At 42.0% G+C, this 19,750-nt stretch overlaps 1 protein-coding gene across 1 annotated transcript; it reads left to right on the forward strand.

The window, feature by feature from the left end:
• The first annotated feature begins 8,822 nt into the window (after window positions 1-8,822).
• On the forward strand, window positions 8,823-13,738 carry LOC149303248 (speckle-type POZ protein-like). The gene is made up of 10 exons (XM_089481398.1): window positions 8,823-8,830; window positions 10,067-10,176; window positions 11,522-11,593; window positions 11,715-11,786; window positions 11,902-11,973; window positions 12,071-12,445; window positions 12,589-12,644; window positions 12,753-12,875; window positions 13,272-13,414; window positions 13,594-13,738. Exons 1-10 carry the CDS (start codon window positions 8,823-8,825, stop codon window positions 13,736-13,738), a joined length of 1,176 nt encoding a protein of 391 aa, XP_089337524.1.
• The last annotated feature ends 6,012 nt before the right edge of the window (window positions 13,739-19,750 follow it).

Consider the following 19,750-nt stretch of genomic DNA (forward strand, 5'->3'; position numbering starts at 1 on the left):
AATTATACCGTATTTGCTCGATTATAAGACGACCCTGATTATAAGACGACCCCCCAAAATCTGAATATTAACTTAGGAAAAAAAGAAAAAGCCTGAATATAAGACGACCCTAAAGGAAAAAAGTTTTACCAGTAAATGTTAATTCATGTAAACTATTTTTTTTAATAAAAGCTATGATTGAGAAAAATATTTTTTTTGTTTTTATTTCTTGTATTTTCCAACCTGTCCCCCAGTTACGCACATCTGCCCCCAGGCTTGCCACTCCAATATGGCACTGTGGCCCATGATATGCCTTTTAACCCTCTATATGCCACTGTGCCCCATGGTATGCCTTTTGACCCCCTATGTGCCACTCTGCCTCCAGAAATGCCTTATACCCCTATATGCCACTCTGCCTCCAGAAATGCCTTATACCCCTATATCCCATTCTGGCATTTAGGGGGTTAAAATGCATATTATGGGTCAGAGTGGCATATAGGGAGGTATAAGGCATTTCAGGAGGCAGAGTGGCATTAAGGGAGTTAAAAGGCATTGTATAGAGCACTCTGCCTCCAGAAATGCCTTATACCCCTATATGCCACTCTGGCATTTAGGGGGTTAAAATGCATATTATGGGGCAGAGTGGCATATAGGTGTATAAGGCATTTCAGGAGGCAGAGTGCTCTATTAAATGCCCCCTTAACGCCACTCCAGAAATGCCCTATGCCCCCATTTAACACACACACACACACACACACACACACACACACACACCCTATACCCCCATTTAACTAACACACACACACACACACACACTCTCCCCTCCCCTCCCCTCCCCTCTCAGCCCTCTCTTACCGGTGCTTCCAGCCGGGGCAGCGGGTTGACGTCGCCTTCTGCTGCAGCCGGAAGGAGGTGGAGTTGGCAGCGGGGGTTTGTCTGCGTCCGTCGCGTATACTTTCCCCGGCTGTCAGAGATCAGAGTTCCCCGCACCGGTGCGGGGAACTCTGATCTCTGACAGTCGGGGAAGGTTTGCGCGACGGACGCAGACAACCCCCGCTGCTAGCCACACCTCCTTCCGGCTGCAGCGGACGTTGTCTACGCGGATCGCGTAGACGTCAACCCGCTGCCCCGGCAATACAGCAGGAAGCACCGGTAAGTGTGTGTATGATGGGGGGGGTGAGACAGGAGGATCCAGGTCCCCTGCAGCGGTGCGGGGGATCTGGATCTTAGTCTCCTAATCAGACTCTATTTGAGGTCTGATTAGAAGACGACCCCGATTAGAAGACGAGGGGTATTTTTCAGAGCATTTGCTCTGAAAAAAACCTCGTCTTATAATCGAGCAAATACGGTAATTTTATTGAAACTTTTTGCGGCGCCCATATTGTGCGCACAAAATTTCTGCTCTGTGAAAATTTTTGCACAAGAGAAATTTTCTGCGAACGCCAACTAAGAAAAATTAGATGGAACATTGCCTGCAATGTAGGATTTGCATGTGGCATTAAGTTGATCTCTTTGTTTCCATGTGATTCTCATTTGACCTATACCTGCAATGCAGGGTTTGCATGTGTTAGTTGAGTTCTATATTTCCATTTGGTTCTTTTTGATCTTTACACACAATCTGAGGTTTGCATGTCTTACTCAGTTGATCTTTACCCATAATGCAGGGTTTGCATATGATATTCGTTTGATCTCTCTTTCCATGCGGTTCTCATTTGATCTTTACACACAATTCAGGTTTCATGTGCTATTAAGTTGATCTGTTTGTTTATGAGGCAGTCCTACTTTATGTCATGCCAAAGATATTTGCATATTTTGGCCTATAAATGTTTTTGGACTGTTATAATTAAAAAAAATATTTTGAACATTTTTAGGAATGTTATAAAATTATTGGTTAACAGATGTTTTTCACGTGTTCCGTATGCACAATATCTGGACTGGTTATATCCAGGGTTGGTTTTTATTGCCAGCTATTTAGCCCTTGCATACCTGTTCTGTTGCCACCAGTACAGAGGATCAGAACATGATCTGGAACATCTTGCAGATCTTGCCAGTTGAAGACTGTTGGCAGCTATGTCATTCATTTAGTGCCAGCACCTATACAGGAAAATAATAAAATACACTTGTTTTTTTTTAATACAAGATACAATTATAACTTCATACCAGTCAGCATCATACAATGAACTACAGATACCAAAACTAGTTACTACTGGTAATCAATCCCAAGATTAGAAGAAGCATATTTTCTTTATGTACTAGCAAACAGTGGTATTTGGACAGAATTCAAGAACTTTGTGTACTCATTCTCTGCCATTTGTCATAAGGTAAGAAAACATTATCAAAACAATATTTAACCCCTTCGTGACAAAGGCTGATTTTACTTTTTGTACCCTTCGTGACAATGGCCGGTTTAACATTTCTGCGCTGCTCGTGTTTAGCTGTAATTTTCTTCTTTCCCGTTTACTGAACCCACACACATTATATATTGTTTTTTTCAGGACAAGAAGGGCTTTCTTTAGATGACATTGTTTTGATTGTATCATATTATTTACTATTAAAAAAAGTATAAAATATGGTGAAAAATTTAGAAAAAAATGACTGTTTCTAACTTTTAGTTGAAAAATCTTTTACTCATCTATAAAAGGTAATAAAAAAACCTGCTAAATAGATTCTACTATTTGTCCTGAGTTTAGAAATACCCAATGTTTTTATGTTTTTTTGCTTTTTTTCTGCACGTTATGGAGCGTTTTGCTATTTCAAAGCCATTTTTTCCAAATCTGGTAATTCTTCCCCCCATGTGCCATTTCGGGTATCTTTGAAGCCGGCCAATGCAATTTACCCAATCAAATCATATATTTTTGAAAACTAGACAGCCCAGGGTATTCCAAATGCTGGTATTTTAACCCTTTCCAAGCACTTATTCTACCATCAGCCTTTGTCAAACCGTATGGTAGTAATTTTTTTGCATTTGTTTTTTCACACACATTTTACTTTAGGTATGAATAAACAGGTTCTGGTATATGTCCCTATCACAAAACACCCCAATATGTGTTCAGCAACATCTCCTGAGTACAGCGATACCTCACATGAATGATTTTGCCTGGCTGTTTGGGAGCAAAAGGGCCACATTTGGGGCATGCACATTTTTCAATGTTGAACTTTGGCATTTGGGGATCCACTGCCCATGCCCTATTTGGTACATCTTTGAGCCGGGCCATTTCAGTGTGCCCAATAAAGCTATATATTTTTGAAAACTAGACACCACAGGGTATTTCAAATGCTAGTATTTTAACTCTTTCCATGCACCATATCTACCACCAGTCTTTGTCAAACTTTGTGATAGTCATTTTTTTGCATTTGTTTTGTCACACACATTTTACTTCAGGTATGAATTAAAAAGTTCTCGTATATGTCACTATCACAAAACACCCCAATATGTGTTCCGCAACATCTCCTGAGCGCAGTGATACCCCACATGAATGATTTTGCCTGGCTGTTCGGGGGCAAAAGGGCCACATTTGGGGCATGCACATTTTTCAATGTTGAACTTTGGCATTTGGGGATCCACTGCCCATGCCCTATTTGGTACATCTTTGAGCCGGGCCATTTCAGTGTGCCCAACAAAACCATATATTTTTGAAAACTAGACACCCCAGGGTATTTTAAATGCTGGTATTTTAACTCTTTGCATGCACACATTTTACCACCGGCATTTTTTCAAAGTTTGCAGTAGTATTTTTGTGTGTGTATTTTTCCCCCACACACCTACTTTATGTATGAATTTACAGCTCCTGGTATATGCCGCTGTCACACGACACCCCAATATGTGTTCAGCAACATCTCCTGAGTACAGTGATACCCCACATGCATGGGTTTGTCATTTTTGGGGGGAACTAAAAGGCCACATTTGGTACGTGTGCATTTTTCTAATTGGAAATTAGATGTGTGGCCATCCTTCCCCCCGTGTTAATTGGGACCTTGTTGAACCCGGCCAATTCAATTTACCCCATCAAATCATACATTTTTTAAAATTAGACACCCCATGGGCATTTAATATGCCAGTATTTTAACTCTTTCCATGCGAGAATTGTTTTAAGCTAATATGCTAATTTTAGGACTTGCTCACAAAAATATATTTTTTATATATATATATATTTTTTTTGCCTTTTTATTTTTTTAACATTTTTTTTCAACTTGAAGGTTCCCCTGATAGTGACATCAGTGGGAAATTATTTTTACATTTTACTGTTTTTTTACTATTTTTTTTTCTAATTTTCTAATCATTGTTTTTCTTTATTGAATTTTCCCGGACCGCCGCCATCTTGCTGATGGCGAAGATCACCGCCAGTCCATCCCCAGGTAAATGTTTGGTGTCGCTGGATGCCTCCTGATCGAGGCATTCCAGCGACACCATTTAAGTTTAGGAGGCGATCGTTGATCGCCTCCTAAACGCTTTTAAAACGGGCGTCCGCCGCCATACAAAGTATGGTGGTTGTTGACGCCCCAGGGAGGGGCCAGAGATGGCCCCTTTGTGCCGATAATGGCGTTGCTGAATGCCTCGAGGTCGAGGCATTACAGCAACGCCGTTTAGGTGCAGAAAGCGAAAATAAATCGCTTTCTGCACCCGTTTAATGACGTGCCGGTCCTGGCACGTCATTTGTCGTTATCGACTTGAATTTCCGTGATGTGCCCGGACCGGCAATTGTCATCAAGGGGTTAAACAGTCCTGTTAACGAAAAAGAGAAAACATAACCTACATTACCTACCAAGACAACATTTAAAAAGTGTTTTTAGAGGGAATAAAATTGTAAAAGTGAAGTTTTGTTATCAGAAGCCTGAAACCAAACTATGTGCGTTGCAATATGCCTAGTTTCTGTTTGACCTTCATAAGATAACAACGGCCTTGATTGACCTCCAAGTGCGCGGTTGTCTGTCTGAGAATCTGTTTTGGTTGTTGCCAGGTCATCTTAATCTGTACTGAAGTGTTTTGTTGCATAGGCCCCTGCTGCTTTATGCTGTGTTAAGACATTAAACGTTCCTAGGAATTCCCCAAATGTGTAAGAATCTGGCCATTTAAAATGTTGGTAGGTGCTGAGTGCGGACATAACATCCAGGGTCGGCCCAAGACAAAATGCTGCCTGGGGCGAAGTTTAAAATGCCCCCCCCCATTATCTACCCTTCCTCTCCCTCCCTCCCTGCCTAGCCCCCCCCATTATCTACCCCCTTGTACTTACCTTTCAGCAGTCCTGCGGCGAGTCTCCCTGCTCGGTCTTGGTGCCGGCTTGTAATGCTGAGCGCCGAAAATGACGTCATCTTCCGGCGCTCAGCATTACAAGCCGGCACCGAGACAGAGCTAGAGGGCTCGCAGAGGAGAGAGAGAGGGTACCGACAACTTGGTAAGCGAAAACCACTCGGCGCCCATATCTCTCTCTCTCTTCCACTTTAAAAAAAAAAAAAAAAAAAAAAGGGCATGGGGCAGCAAAGTGCCGCACCTTAAAAAGTGCCGCCTGGAGCAGTTGCCCCACTCGGCTCCATTGGTCGGGCCGGTCCTGATAACATCTTTCAAATGGGCAGTCTAGTTCCCCACAGAGCCCCACCACGACTTCTGGATGAAACCGGCTGGTCATGCAGGTCTTGGTCCTGTAAGTCCTGAACTAAATGGAGAGTAAAACATCACACATAAAACCCCCTCCCAAAATGGAGGTGCCCCAAATCTGTGTCCGAGCTCCTCTCTCTCTCTCTCTATTTTTTGCATTTCACACCAGTTTTGGATGCTTCTCAAGCAGCCAATTTCTGCCAGGAAAACATTGAAATCAACTGGTCCCATTAGACCACCCTGCTGCAAGCTGGAGCTGGCTGTGAGTATATGCGCATGCCCACTACCTTCAGCCAAACTCATCTCTGGAAACGTGGCAGTGGGGGGAAAATGTTAATCGTATGCAGCCATCGTATGTATTAAAGTGATGGCTGGAGCGTGACATACATATTTTGTACTTTTCCTGAATGTCTGTGGTAATGTGTATAATATATGAGTAATAATGAGGATGCAGTTTGGGGTTTCTGATAACATTTAATCTTGGTCATAACAGACATACTGTATATTATAAGAGTTTCAGTTCTTGTGAGTAAGTCCAGAGGGAGCTCTTCTCCCACAAAGCAATAACATGGCACAGAAAAGAGATCATAAACATTTGGGACAAAAACACTCCCAGCTTTAATAACCCTTTAGCTACCAAAATGACAACTAGGGCATAGCTTAAAAAAAATAGTAGTAGCTCTATTTATCATAGGAGTGTTTAAGAAGAGCTCTTCTTCACCAGATAACCTAATTATGCCAAGCAGGGAAAAATACATATGTTTATTTTTAACATTTTATATTAAAGATCCCCCTGACGTCTCTATGTTTCTATGAGGGGTATATGAGGCAAACTGAAGCTAGATACTTATTCATTATTTGTTACTTAGGTTTCAAACTATGTATCCATTTTAGACAGAAAAAATAGACTTTATGTCATGTAATGGCAGATGGCTAGTGATGCCCCTGGAAGATGTCACTCCAACAACATCAATATTGGGCCCCTAAATAGGGGATATTATTCCTTAATAGAGGTCAAATACACTGTCATATCCATGCAGATAAATTATTAACCGATTAATATAGCACCTCCGCGCCACATCTCTCCTGTAATAAAAAAGTGACAGGTGCCTAGTGATGTCTATAAAGGATGTCAATCCAATGACATCAATATTGGGTCCCTAAATCTGGGATGATGTATGGGCCTACCTAGCCAGGCTTTGTGGCTTTTTTTATACTTAATTTGTGGTATAAAAAGACTTACTTAGCATCTGAGTCCATTTAATAAACCGAAGTAGGATTAATGATTCCTACTGAATCCTAATGAAAGATATGCCTGTGAGACGCTAGAATCTTGGGATCTGAGGATCTGTCCTAACATACGTGCCATCTTCCCATTGTCTACTGGGTACGATAGCTTCGGACAGCCTCTGACCCAGAGACTTGTCCTGAAAGAAAAAAAACAGGTTTCAATAGTTTACTGCTCCTGACAACCAGCTCACTAATGAAGAATGCCTATTAAAGTACTTTATGAGTCAGTTAATATGCATTCTTTAGACCTAAAAAAATTAATATGGTAATTTCCTTAGGGAGCAGCTGCAGCTACAAGAAAGCTGACCTCTTCCATGGTCAAATGATTCTCACCACTGATTGGCTGCCTGAAATCAAATGGGAGTGGTTTCCATACATGCGCACGGGGCGTCAATAGATAGCTTTCACTGAGCCAGAGCTCGAGCAGAATGGTGGCAAGAGCTCCACGTGGCACATTGATGGGATTTTGCAGAATCCCCCCAACCATTTGCAAGAGGGACGCCTCAGACATTTAAATTCAATTGTCATATGATTCTTGATGTGTCCATTTAAAGTGTGGATTTTATATAAAAAAAAATTGGAGCCTATAGAGGGGGCATCTTTCCTACAGATGTATACCTGGAAGATATACTTAAAATGTTTCCCAGTTTGTAAAAACATTAACGATGCCTAGTTACGATCTCACACCTTATCATATTTTGCACTTTTTACGTTTGTCATTTTGGGAAGTCAGATCTTGTTTATCAGAGTTGTCAGGTGTGTAAAAACCTACTAATTCTTTAATTGAGCATTAGGCATGTTATCAGAAATACACCTTTTATAATTACCTTTGTTCAAATGTACAGAGAGGGAGTATTGTAAACATTAAAAGGATTATAACCTCCGTATAATGCAATGAAAATTGCATGTATCGTTTCCCAAATCTTGTTTTGGATTGACATATCAAAAAAGTAACGCTGCTTGTCTTCAGAAGCTGTGCGGAGTTAAAATTTGGGTATATTGCTTCACTTTGGGAGATCAACCTACCCCACCTTGGTATAGAGTAATTAGATTGCTACACATTTATTAGAAGAAGAAAAGCTTAATTTTCTTTCTTGGAAGTTGTTGCTATTCCAATCTATGTCTTCTTCTGCAGAATCAAATTATAAGGATCTGAGCCGGTGAATTTTGTCGAAACTCCAACTTTTCAAGATACCTTAATACAAAATCTGTTACTAGTACTTATATGCAGAAGCATTGGCATCAGGAGATTATAAAAAGTGATGTGTAGGTGTGCCTCTAATGGTATGGCTGTCCCTTCTACAGCTTTGTTGATTGTGGTCCAGCCCTAGAAATTAAGGGCCCTGAACTACCATAAAGTCATTAGTCAATAAGTGGAGTTAAGGCTCTAGGGAGGATGAGAATAAACAGTGTATGGGGAGATATCAAAGATAATGGATCACTGCCCCCTCTAACTAAACCAGATCTGTTAAAACGTTATACGAACAAGATGTCCCAAAGACATTGTAGGAGCAAAGTAACTACAAGAACCAATATTCACTTGATTGCTGGTATTGATAAATTTAAACAAGCAGGTGTGGTTCTTTATTTTAGAGAAGAATGACAGATTTGCAGTTAGATGGCTTTTGTAACACATATGTGTAATCCATCTTCAAACAGTAAGGCAATCAGCACTGATGAAAAGACGACCATTCTAGTTTTTCGTAGTAGATAATCTCCTTAAAGTAGATCTGCCACTTACTCAGCGTTTTAGAGTTAAGTACACTAAACAAAACCATGTAATGGTGTTTATGTAATGAAATAAGGAATACATTGTTTAGAAAAATTGTAAGCAGCCAAATTGACTTCCCCTCCACCAACTTGTTATCCCCCATTTTTTTTAGTTTCTCCCCCCTCGTTTGGTGAAAGCCGATTTCCAGCACGATTTCTAAGGATAAGAGAGAGAACTGCAAGTCAGGGAATGCACCGGTAAGCTGCGTCTGCCACCTTTTGCCACAGATCTCTAATGCATTAATAGTCCCTTTTAAATAAGAAATGGGCGACCAAGTTAAACGGTTTTCAAAACCAAAAACTCTTAATACACCTATTAGTAATTTCAAAACATGAAATAAAAATATCACTATTATTGCCAGACCCGGACTGCACATCTGGCCAAACCTGGTGGCTGATAATGCACTCTTTCCTTTATGGCCACTCAAGTGGCAGATCCTATTCTTCAATGTGAGACTGTGCCGGTATATCCGCAGCCACACACTGCTAGTGTATAAAAGAGAGGTGTGCGGCCGCACATACATCATTTAGAGATTACTGGCTTCAAAGTTTGCCAGGGACACTTTTCATCTACCCCTGATTATAGCAGAAGTGTGATCATTAGGAGCCAGGCTATATATTTTTTTTTAACAGGTTGAATAATGTATATTAAAGTACTTGGATTCTTCATTGGTTAGCCTGCGTGGGACACTGACGTGTCCTTTTGAGACAAAGCCTCAGTAAACACTCAGAAGGTTAAATCAGTACAACAGAATGTCACCTGAAAGGAACAGATCAGTTTCACTCAGAGCCGGCCTTAGGTGTTCTGGCGCCCTGTGTGAACTACTCCTCTGGCGCCCCCCCTCACAACCCCCCCTCTGCCCCTTCAAACTACCCCCCCTCTGCCCCTTCAAACTAACCCCCGCCCCTTCAAACTACCCCCCTCTGTCCCTTCAAACTACCCCCCCCTGTCCCTTCAAACTACCCCCCCTCTGCCCCTTCAAACTACAAAAACTTTATTTAACATGGAAGATGTTAAATAAAGTTAAAAAAAACAACAAAAAAACGATGTTTTAATTTAGGTGCAGAGGGGCGGCAGCGGACCCCGCAGTCGCACAGGTCGCACACCCCAAAGGCCGGCCCTGATAGTTACCCAAACCCTACAGGATCATTGTGCATAGTATCCATCCCTTCAGACTCGTTTTAGACTAACTTTGAGTAGGCTACAATCAGAGAGCGTTGCCCATAGTCAACAACAAATGTCAATTAAAAACCCAGCCCTTGGGCTTAATATTCCATTTTGTCCATTGTTAGTATTGTCATTTTAAAATGTTGTATTATTGTTAATATCAAGGTTATTAATGCATCTCAAACATATATTATGGTACTCAAGGGTGTTTGTGTTTCTTGGAAACAGTTTTCTGTCCGGTTTATTAACGTGTGTTTCCCTCTTAGCCCACGACCTCCTCCATCGGCTGAATACCATCATGGCCAGAATGCCGAGCCCTCCTCCCCCTGCGGAGATGACCACCGGCCCCGTTGCAGAGACGTGGTGCTACACCCAGGTGGGACACCATAACGATTCACCTTAATACAATTTAGTATTAGTAAAGAAATGACTATAAACATGGTGAGATACCATAATGAATCATTTTTTAATAGGAAACGGGGAATGGCTGCAGGGTACAACTCAACTACTCAGCTAGCATGCACCGTTTACCTAAATAATTACAATAACAGTTATTTCTCTTTTCCATGTAGCTTCCCCTTTAAGGGATGAACCCCTACATCAGCATGAGGCTAGCATGAGGCTCCCCATTATGAGATGATGGCATCGGCTTTGTGAGTCCTGCATTCTAAATGCTCTCAGTGTGGTACAGAAAGACGCAGGTAAAGGCTGGTTTCTTATTAGCTCCTAAGATATATTAATATAAAAACTACAAATATGATATAAAAAACTGCAACCTGTATGATAACATGTCACCTAACTATGTACGAGTTCCCACCCAAACAATTCTTGATGTATATTATATTATATTGACATTAGGTAAACTGCTAAATGTTAAAATATATTTTTTTCTCTCTCTCTATTCCAGTTCTGAGTACCACACTATTTAAGAGAAAATGGGTAAGTTCAAATATTTTGCTCCTTGTTCATAAAGCATTTATCAGATCGGTCCAAAGTATCCATTTCTGGATCTTTAAAGAACTTCTCACCTAGCCATGGAGGTTGTCATCATTTATCCTGGACGGTTTCACCGGAGGGTATCGTATCCCACTAACCGATTGTCTCAACCGGCCACCGTTTTTGTCAACAAGAAATGTCAATTAAAAACCGAGCCCTTTTTAGGGTTAATATTCAATTTTGTCCGTTGTTGGTATTGTCATTTTGAAAATGTTGCATTATTGTTAATATCCAGGCTTTTTTCAAATTGCAGAAATTGCTAGGGTTAATATTCAGTTTTGTATATCGCTAGTATTGTTATTTTTAAATGTTGTATATTGTTAATATTAAGGTTATTAATTAAATTGTGTAACTTGTTAGTCAATTTAAAATTTTGTATAATGCTAATAGTATTTCTTTTTAATTTTGTATATTGTTAATCTTGTTTTTAAATTGTATACATTGCTAATATTAGGGTTCAAATGTTGTACATTACTATTGCTAAACGTTGCACATTGTTAATACGAAGTATTTTTGTGTGTTTATGTGTATAGAGCGTGTCATAACCTAACTTCTTAAGCTGTTATCTTCATTCATAAACCCATCAGACCTAAGCCAGCATGTTGCCTCTGATTTAAATGTACACGTGCAGATACATAGGCAGCGGCTGGCTTGTGCATGCGTTGTGTTGGACATGTTTACATGTATTTACCAATGTATAATAACCATTCATCTGTCTGTAACAGCTCGCAGACGCCGACGTGGCCGCCGCCGCCGCCATCAACATCAGGGCGTGCTGGCCATCGGCATTCAAGAAGGTGAGGTGCATCTAAAGGCTATATTATGATATGTCGGCAGCGGTATACTTCTGTATGCTGTGCGTTGTACATGTTTACACGTATGTACCCGCGTATAATAATCATTTCCTGTCTGTAACAGGAAACAGCCTCCAGGAGGTGATTGACCGCCTCCTAACTGGAGAAGGGGCGATCCTTCTAGAGGCAGAGGAAGGTAAGATGCTTCTAAAAGATATTTTATGATACATCTGCAGCTTTATACTTTTGTATGTTGAACATGTCTACACGTATGTACGTGTTTATAATAATCATTTATCTGTCTTTAACAGAGCAAAGCCTGCGACGTCTGCAACAGGGCCTCCGCAGGGATGTAGGAGGGTGGATTATTGGAGTAGAGGAAGGTGAGATGCATCTAAGATATATTATGGTACTCAAGGGTGTTTGTATTTCTTGGAAACAGTTTTCTGTCCGGTTTATTAACGTGTGTTTCCCTCTTAGCCCACCACCTCCTCCAGCGGCTGAATACCATCATGGCCAGAATGCCGAGCCCTCCTCCCCCTGCGGAGATGACCACCGGCCCTGTTGCAGAGTCGTGGGGTTATACACAGGTGAGAAACCATAATGAATCATTTTTTAATAGGAAATGGGGAAGGGCTGCAGAGTACCAGTCTTACAATATGGCTATCCTGGGACATTTGTTTGAAGTCATAACTTTTGTTATCATCTCTGGCCAGAACTCCATGAATACGGTCAAAGTTCCTGAATGCCGCCTGGTCGATGAACTCGGAGGACTATGGGAAAACTCGCGTTTCACCGACTGCTGCCTCTGCGTGGCTGGTCAAGAGTTTAAAGCGCACAAAGCCATTCTGGCAGGTTGGTGGCGATTAAAAATTAAATAAAAATATACAATTATTTCTAGCGTTTCCACTGCTTTGCAGGCTGTTGAATCAATGCCTAAAGTTTGCTGTTACGGTACTTTAATGTGAAGTTAACTAAATGTATTCTGTCCCACTCAGCCCGATCACCTGTGTTTGGCGCTATGTTTGAACATGAGATGGAAGAAAGGATAAAAGTAAGTAAAAGGCTGATAAGTTACCAGGCTATTACTGAAATTTAAGTTCTGTTCCTTTGCTGTCAAAACGAAGCAAACCTGCTTTTTTTTTTATTTTTTAATTTGTAGAACCGCGTCGAGATAATAGACGTGGAGCCTGATGTGTTCAAAGAAATGATGTGCTTCATCTACACCGGCAAAGCACCTAATCTGGACACGATGGCGGATGACTTATTGGTGGCTGCCGATAAGGTGAGTGCGGGAGGAAAGCCAGTGTTTGGTTCCCAACAACTTTTTTCTTTCGGGTGACAGCCAGGCAAGCCGGTCCGTGTGGGGTTTGCTTCACCGACGGAATCTTGTAGAAAGCAGACCGTTTTTAGATTGTATGCAGTTCAGGATCTTTTTATTGAAGATGAGAGGGGGTTATGTGTAGGGGGAGGCATTTAAAAAGTTTCCTTTTATTCTGGTTAAAGCTGCTCTCTGGTTCACTATAATAACTCTGTTAAGACACGTATCGGTGTTTTTAATGTTTGTTTTTTGTTAGTCCAAAAGGCACCTTTTACTGGGATAACACTATTCCTCTTGTATTTTATCATGGTGGTTTTAGTATAGATCTCTGTACTCGCTAACATTCCTGTCTACCCGCAGTATGCCCTGGAACGCCTGAAAGTGATGTGTGAGGAAGCTCTCTGCAGCTACCTATCTGTGGAGAACGCAGCACAGATCCTGTTCCTGGCTGATTTACACAGCGCTGACCAGCTGAAGACCCAAGCTGTGGACTTTATCAACTAGTGAGTGTGTTGGGATTGAGTGTATACTCTCATTGTCTGCATGTATGCTATATACTACTCCTTTCACCTTGTGAAGAATGTTCCCTTTTTATAGATGACCAAGTCGGTCCTTCCCCATATTTTTTACTTGTTTGTTGGACTTATTCATAGTGGTAACCTTTTTGTTTTGCTCCTTTCAGCCATGCATCTGACGTTATGGAGACAGCTGGGTGGAAGTCTATGGTTGTTTCCCATCCACATCTGGTAGCAGAAGCATACCGCTCCCTGGCTTCAGCCCAGCGTCCTTTTCTGGGCCCTCCATGCAAACGTCTGAAGCAATCCTAAGAAGTTCCTGCAGGACCTTCCATCTTTCTCCTGAAGTCGATAATTATTCTTCATCCCACCATAAAATACATCTGGTGGTCATTGTAGAAGGAATCGGAGAGTAAACGTACAGTTGGCGCTACCACTACATCGTGTGCTGCCACCTATATTTCACCTTTCGTACGGATGGACTTCTTCCTTCTATACCGGAGAAAAGTTGGAATACAAGACCTCCTGCAGAACTATGGATTTTATGGACATGTTTCCTGGCTCAGATGTTCCCATCCACGGCTGGTAGCAGAAGCTTACCGCTCCCAGGCTTCAGCCCGTTGTCTTTTTCTGGCTCCTTCTAACAACTCTATGTAGATCCTGCAGCACTTCCAACTCATTATTCATCATCCCATCATAAGAGACATCTGGTGGTCACTGTAGAGGGAATTGGAGAGTACACGTACAGTTGGTGCTACCATTCCATCGTGTGCTGCCACCTATATTTCACCTTTCGTACGGATGGACTCCACTTCTTCCTTCTCTACCGGTGAAAAGTTGGAATATTACACCTCCTGCAGGATTACAGAATTCAAGGACGTATTTGCTGGCTCAGACGTTCCTCATTAATTTATAGGACCAGAGAGACGTTTACAGATGGAAGACCCTCCTTGTTCATATTTAGATATTAAATAGTTGAGTTATTGTAACCATCTTTTGTATTTTGTGCTACAAAAAAAGGACATTGTGATGAATGTGTGTGTGTGTGCGGGAGGTGTCAGCCTGGCCTAATCTACTCTGGGATCCATTTTTATTTTCTGCTTTTTTGTCTGATTTTTATGCACTTCTGAAATTGTTTTAAATGTGTTTTATTCTAACTACCTGCTTCCCTTTTTCTCCTCCCATCATCATGTACCCGCTTTGTTATGGATCCTCACCGCCATGACATTTCTTTTTATTTATTTAATTTTAATTTTTTTTTAACTCTCCCCTGTTTTGAGGGGCTGCCACTCATATTTCAGAGGTTGTAGATTAATTTAGAATTTTTGGAAATATAAAAAAAATATATACCGTATTGGCTCGAATATAGGCTGCACTCCCCCCCCCCCCACTTTAAGCGCCGGGCAGGCAGCTGGGTTAGGATACAGATCCTAAGGGGACCTGCATCCTACTCCCAGATACGCTTAGACAGCCTCCCCTGCCAGCACTTTCCACGGGGGGGGGGGGTGCCGGCACGGGAGGTTGTCTAAGCGTATCGTGCGGATGGTCACCGGCTGCGGAGGTTGTTTACCCGCTTCGCCGCAGCCGGTGACCGTCCGCACGATGCGTTTTACCTCTGCCCCCAAGACTTACCAGAGCAGACTCCCGGGTGTCTTGTGGGGCCAGCGGGGGACACCTACGCAATACGCGTTTACAACTTCCGGTGCCGGCACATCAGCTGAGTGCCGGCACCGGAAGTTGTATACGCGTATTGCGTAGATGTCCCCCGCCGGCCCCGCAAGCCACTCGGGAGTCTCCTTTGGTAAGTCGTGGCAGCATATCTTGGGGGGGGGGGAGGAGGAGGAGGAGGACAGTGGCAGCATATCTCGGGGGGGGGGAGAGGACAGTGGCAGCATATCTCGGGGGGGGGGGAGAGGACAGTGGCAGCATATCTCGGGGGGGGAGAGGACAGTGGCAGCATATCTCGGGGGGGGAGAGGACAGTGGCAGCATATCTCGGGGGGGGGGAGAGGACAGTGGCAGCATATCTCGGGGGGGGGAGAGGACAGTGGCAGCATATCTCGGGGGGGGAGAGGACAGTGGCAGCATATCTTGGGGGGGGAGAGGACAGTGGCAGCATATCTCGGGTGGGGAGAGGACAGTGGCAGCATATCTCGGGTGGGGGGGAGACAGAGTGGCAGCATGTTTTTTTTGGTGCTTTTTTAAAGAAAAAAACTTTTTCTTTAAAAAACCACCAAACTTTTAGGGTGCGGCCTATATACGGGGGTGGCCTATATCTGAGCCAATACAGTATATATATTTTGTACTCTGCACCACTATGTTTTTACCCATTTCGTTTAACTCTTTCACTGCTATGGAGAAGCAGCGGTCTGATATGTAATCTCCGTTACATGACTGTTACATAGAGCCTTTCCGCTCTTCTGGCTAGCAAAATCTGAAGGAAATCGCGTTAATATATTAATAGTTTTTAATATATTAATATGTATTCATTTTGAGTGTGTATAACTTCCACAGGGTTTCTGATTGTATTACGAGACACCTTCTAAGCTTACAAAATCCACACCATATTATGTATAGTGGGGGGGAGGGAGAAGAAAACAAAACATGACTTTGACCTGTCTGCTTGATGTAGTAACTCACAGGCTGGAAAATGACTTGTTTGCATGTATATACATGTATTATTTATGTCATTTGTGTACACTCTCATTTCTCATCTACATGTCATAATTATTTCTCTGTTGCTTTGATTCAGCGCTAAAAAATCTTCCAGTTGCGCATGAACTAGCTGGGTAACATCGGTGAGCGCGGGCATCGCTCAGCTGCAATAAATAGGGTTATGTTTTAAAGCTGTCCTAAGAAATGGGTGAAAATACATTATTTTCACTCATTTCATATTGTTAACAATTAACTTTTATTTTATTTTAGCTCTCTTACAAATAGCAAAGCGATGGAGGAGGCTTCTGTTTCACGACAGCAAAGGTGCTTGCTTGTTGATTTCTAAAAGCTCATGTAATAAAAACGTGTGTCTTGAAAGATATGACATATATTTTATATACATACATATAAATAAATAAAAACACATAAATGTATACATTAAAAAAACAAATATATATAAATAAAAAACACTATTTACATATATAAAAAAAGCACACTATATATATTTATATATATAAGGGTTTTTTTTTATTTTATATCAGTGTTTGTTTTTATTTATATACAATCCTAAAAACCACATATATCTAAAACGCACTTTATATAATCATACTTACATGCTTATGAAAGGATAAACAGGTTTGTATCATGGATCAAAGCCACCGCTTTGTTTCCTCAAAGTGTTAACAGTATCTGTAGAACGTGGCCTTGATCTGCACGCTGTAAAGCGAGTTTGCTCCATCCTGGATTATCCGCGGCGGCTGGGTCACATTGCTTTTACATTACATATAACCATTTCATTCCGCTGTATTCATGTTTGCGAGACGGTGGGAGCGATCTGTGGCCGGGGATAATCCTTAGCCGCTCTCTCATGTATTATTGTTACGTTACAAACCTTGGCCTATGGACCCTCGCCAGGGATGTCGTGTTTCCCATTCAGGCAGCACAGAGCAGCGCCCAACAAGAAGCCTTCAGGACTACTCGTCGCACGCGCCGCCGTTACCGTATGCATCGGTGACATCAGTCTGAAACCCTTCCTTCTGCCAGCACCCGCGCCGGGGATGTCACAGCGCTGTATTAATGATTTCATCTCAATCCGAACAACTAGGTTGCTTTTTCTGAGAATATTACTGACGGCTGAGACTAAATATCTTCCCTCGTTCTGCGCGAACTCCAGAGCCCCGGACGGCACTGGCGGTACCGGTATGTATTGGGGTGCTTTGCTACACGGTTCCGGGGTCCGTGTGGAGTAACAGTAACTCTCTGTGTCGATTGTGTGGGATGAGACAATAGAACTCACAAAGGTGTCTTGATCAAAAACACAACAATGTATGAACTGACATCAGAACTTTCCATAGTGTCCACGTTGAAGCACGCGTTCATATTTACTGGGTGTTGGTATCAACGCTGATGCCACATCCTAGGCCCTCCCGCTTCTGCAAGACTACATCTCCCATAATGCTCTTTCAACCAAGGACCTGGCAAAGGAGTATGGGAGATGTAGTCCTGCAGCAGCTGGAGGGCTGCAGGTTGGACACCCCTGTCCTAGGTGATGGGATTCCATCTCCAACAGAAGCTCCTATGAAGACTGGTAACTCCATCTCTACATGTTCCATGTTCAGGCGACACGTATCATATACCTTATCATGCGTTTGGGTAGCGGTGGGTCAAATTTGGGAAAGGTCTCTTAATGGGAACGTTATTTTGCTTTCCATCCTGATTGCTCCATACGTAGATCTCCCCCTTTAATAAGCTGGCTGAGGATCATCTCCAATGCGTTGAGTTTTCCGTAAAGGAAAGTAATGGTTTTTTTTTTTTTGTTCTATAAATCAAGAAATTCTATAATTTAGATTACGGGAGCTACTCATCTCTTTAGCAGTCTGAATCCTCCGTGGCTGCCATAGGCCAGCAGATTTTGTAGCGTTGTCGAAACTTTCACTTAAGATGTTGCGACACAGAGCTGTGTTCTTGAAATCTATGCAGGCTTCTTGCATAAAGGCGAGATTTGAAGAACTCTGGGCGTCACCTGCCACTTTCAAATGTCAGATTCTTTTTTGCGTGCGTAAAATTAGCATGTGCTGATTTCATAAGTTAGCATACTCACAACACACTGACTATTCTAAAGATTTACCAAGGACAGAGAGGTAGAGAACAAGAGAGGTGAAAGAGCAAATGAGAGAGAAAGAAAGGGAAGGAAGAGGGAAATGTGGGGCTTAAGAAGCCACAACTAAAAATGAAAAGAAACTGGAAAATGAGTAAAGACCGTGGAAGCCTAGTTTCTCCATGAGGGAAGCCATGTTGGACGGCTGTATCTCATCTGTATGCCATGGCCCTGAATTGCCTTTTACATTGACTTTTCAAAATGCCTGTTTCCCCAAGGCACATACTGTTGCCTAGGGTATCATGGGAGACACCTGAGAAAGACAAACGTTATCTCTACCATGTTCCAACTTTACCAGACAATGGTCTCAAAGTAACAATTGCTCCCTATAACTCCAAGCAGTCCTATCCCCATGGCAACCAGTGGGATGCTCTTGCCAACAGGCCCGTGTTTGTTGACACCATCAAGATCACTTTTCAACATTTGCAGCTGCATGATTTTTAACATTTTTGAGAGGCTGGGGATATATCCCTGTAGGAACAAAAATCGATAGTACAGACGCACAGTAGAGAAGAAGAAGCTTACTGACTGATCTTGGTCATGTACGTGAAAAACATTTGGGCCTAGTTTTTCCTGACACTGGGGCTTATTTTCCTTGGGGGCATGGCAGATTCTTTTTAGGGTAACCATGTAAATGCTGCAGTTGAAAGACATCAAAATGAAAATAAGTAACTGAAGGGCGGATACCTATCAGATCCCCCCAAACATTTAAAAAATGTCTTTCTGAAGGAAAAAAGCTCCCCTTCTGCTTAAGAAGAGACTTTTTATCACTGAAGTATCGGCGGCATCTGATGGGTATCTGCTTTTACTTATTTTCATTTATGCCTTGTTGTGTTGGTATGAACCTTCCGTTGTTCATTTTATGGAAATATACGTAAAAACTGGTATGGTGGCAGTTTTGTTTATTGATTGTTGATGCCTTTTAAATTGATATTTCACTTCATCTGTGATCACCTACTACTATACAATTGTGGTGTAGAAGCATAGAATTTGATGGCAGATAAGAACCATATGGCCCCTCTAGTCTGCACCGTTATTGTTACACATTGAGATAAAATGAGTGTTCCCATCGAACAACTTTGGAGTGAACTGGAACAGAGATTGCAAGCCAGACCTTCTCGTCCAACATCGGTGCCTGACCTCAAAAATTTGGATGAGTGGGCAAAATTTCTCACAGAAACTCTCCAAAAGCCTTCCCAGAAGAGTGGAAGCTGTTATATCTACAATGGGAGGACCAACTACGTATCAATGTCTCTGTACTTAGAATGCAATGTCATCAAAGTCCCTGTTGTTGTAGCGGTCAGGTGTCCCAAAACCTTTGTCCATATAGTGTACCCCCATTTATTTTATTGGGTACTGTCCTGCACTGATTTGGGATCATAGAGGATGAAAAACATTTTTTTTATTTAGGAAAAAAGCATATTTGTTTTATATGTAATTTTCAATGTATATTGGGTAGTTAGTGTGCTGGTAGTTAGCAGATAATTTATTAGACAGGGTTAGGTAGGGGTT

Source organism: Sceloporus occidentalis, unplaced genomic scaffold (genome assembly GCF_023333645.1).
Source record: "Sceloporus occidentalis isolate IW3139 unplaced genomic scaffold, rSceOcc1.0.p SCAF_15, whole genome shotgun sequence".
Taxonomy (NCBI): Eukaryota; Metazoa; Chordata; class Lepidosauria; order Squamata; family Phrynosomatidae; genus Sceloporus; species Sceloporus occidentalis.

Excerpts from the sequence above, each read along its gene's own strand:
- LOC149303248 (XM_089481398.1), top strand. Across the intron at positions 11,787-11,901 it reads CCTTCTAGAGGCAGAGGAAG|AGCAAAGCCTGCGACGTCTG; the intron begins GTAAGATGCTTC and ends TGTCTTTAACAG. Across the intron at positions 12,446-12,588 it reads GCACAAAGCCATTCTGGCAG|CCCGATCACCTGTGTTTGGC; the intron begins GTTGGTGGCGAT and ends TGTCCCACTCAG.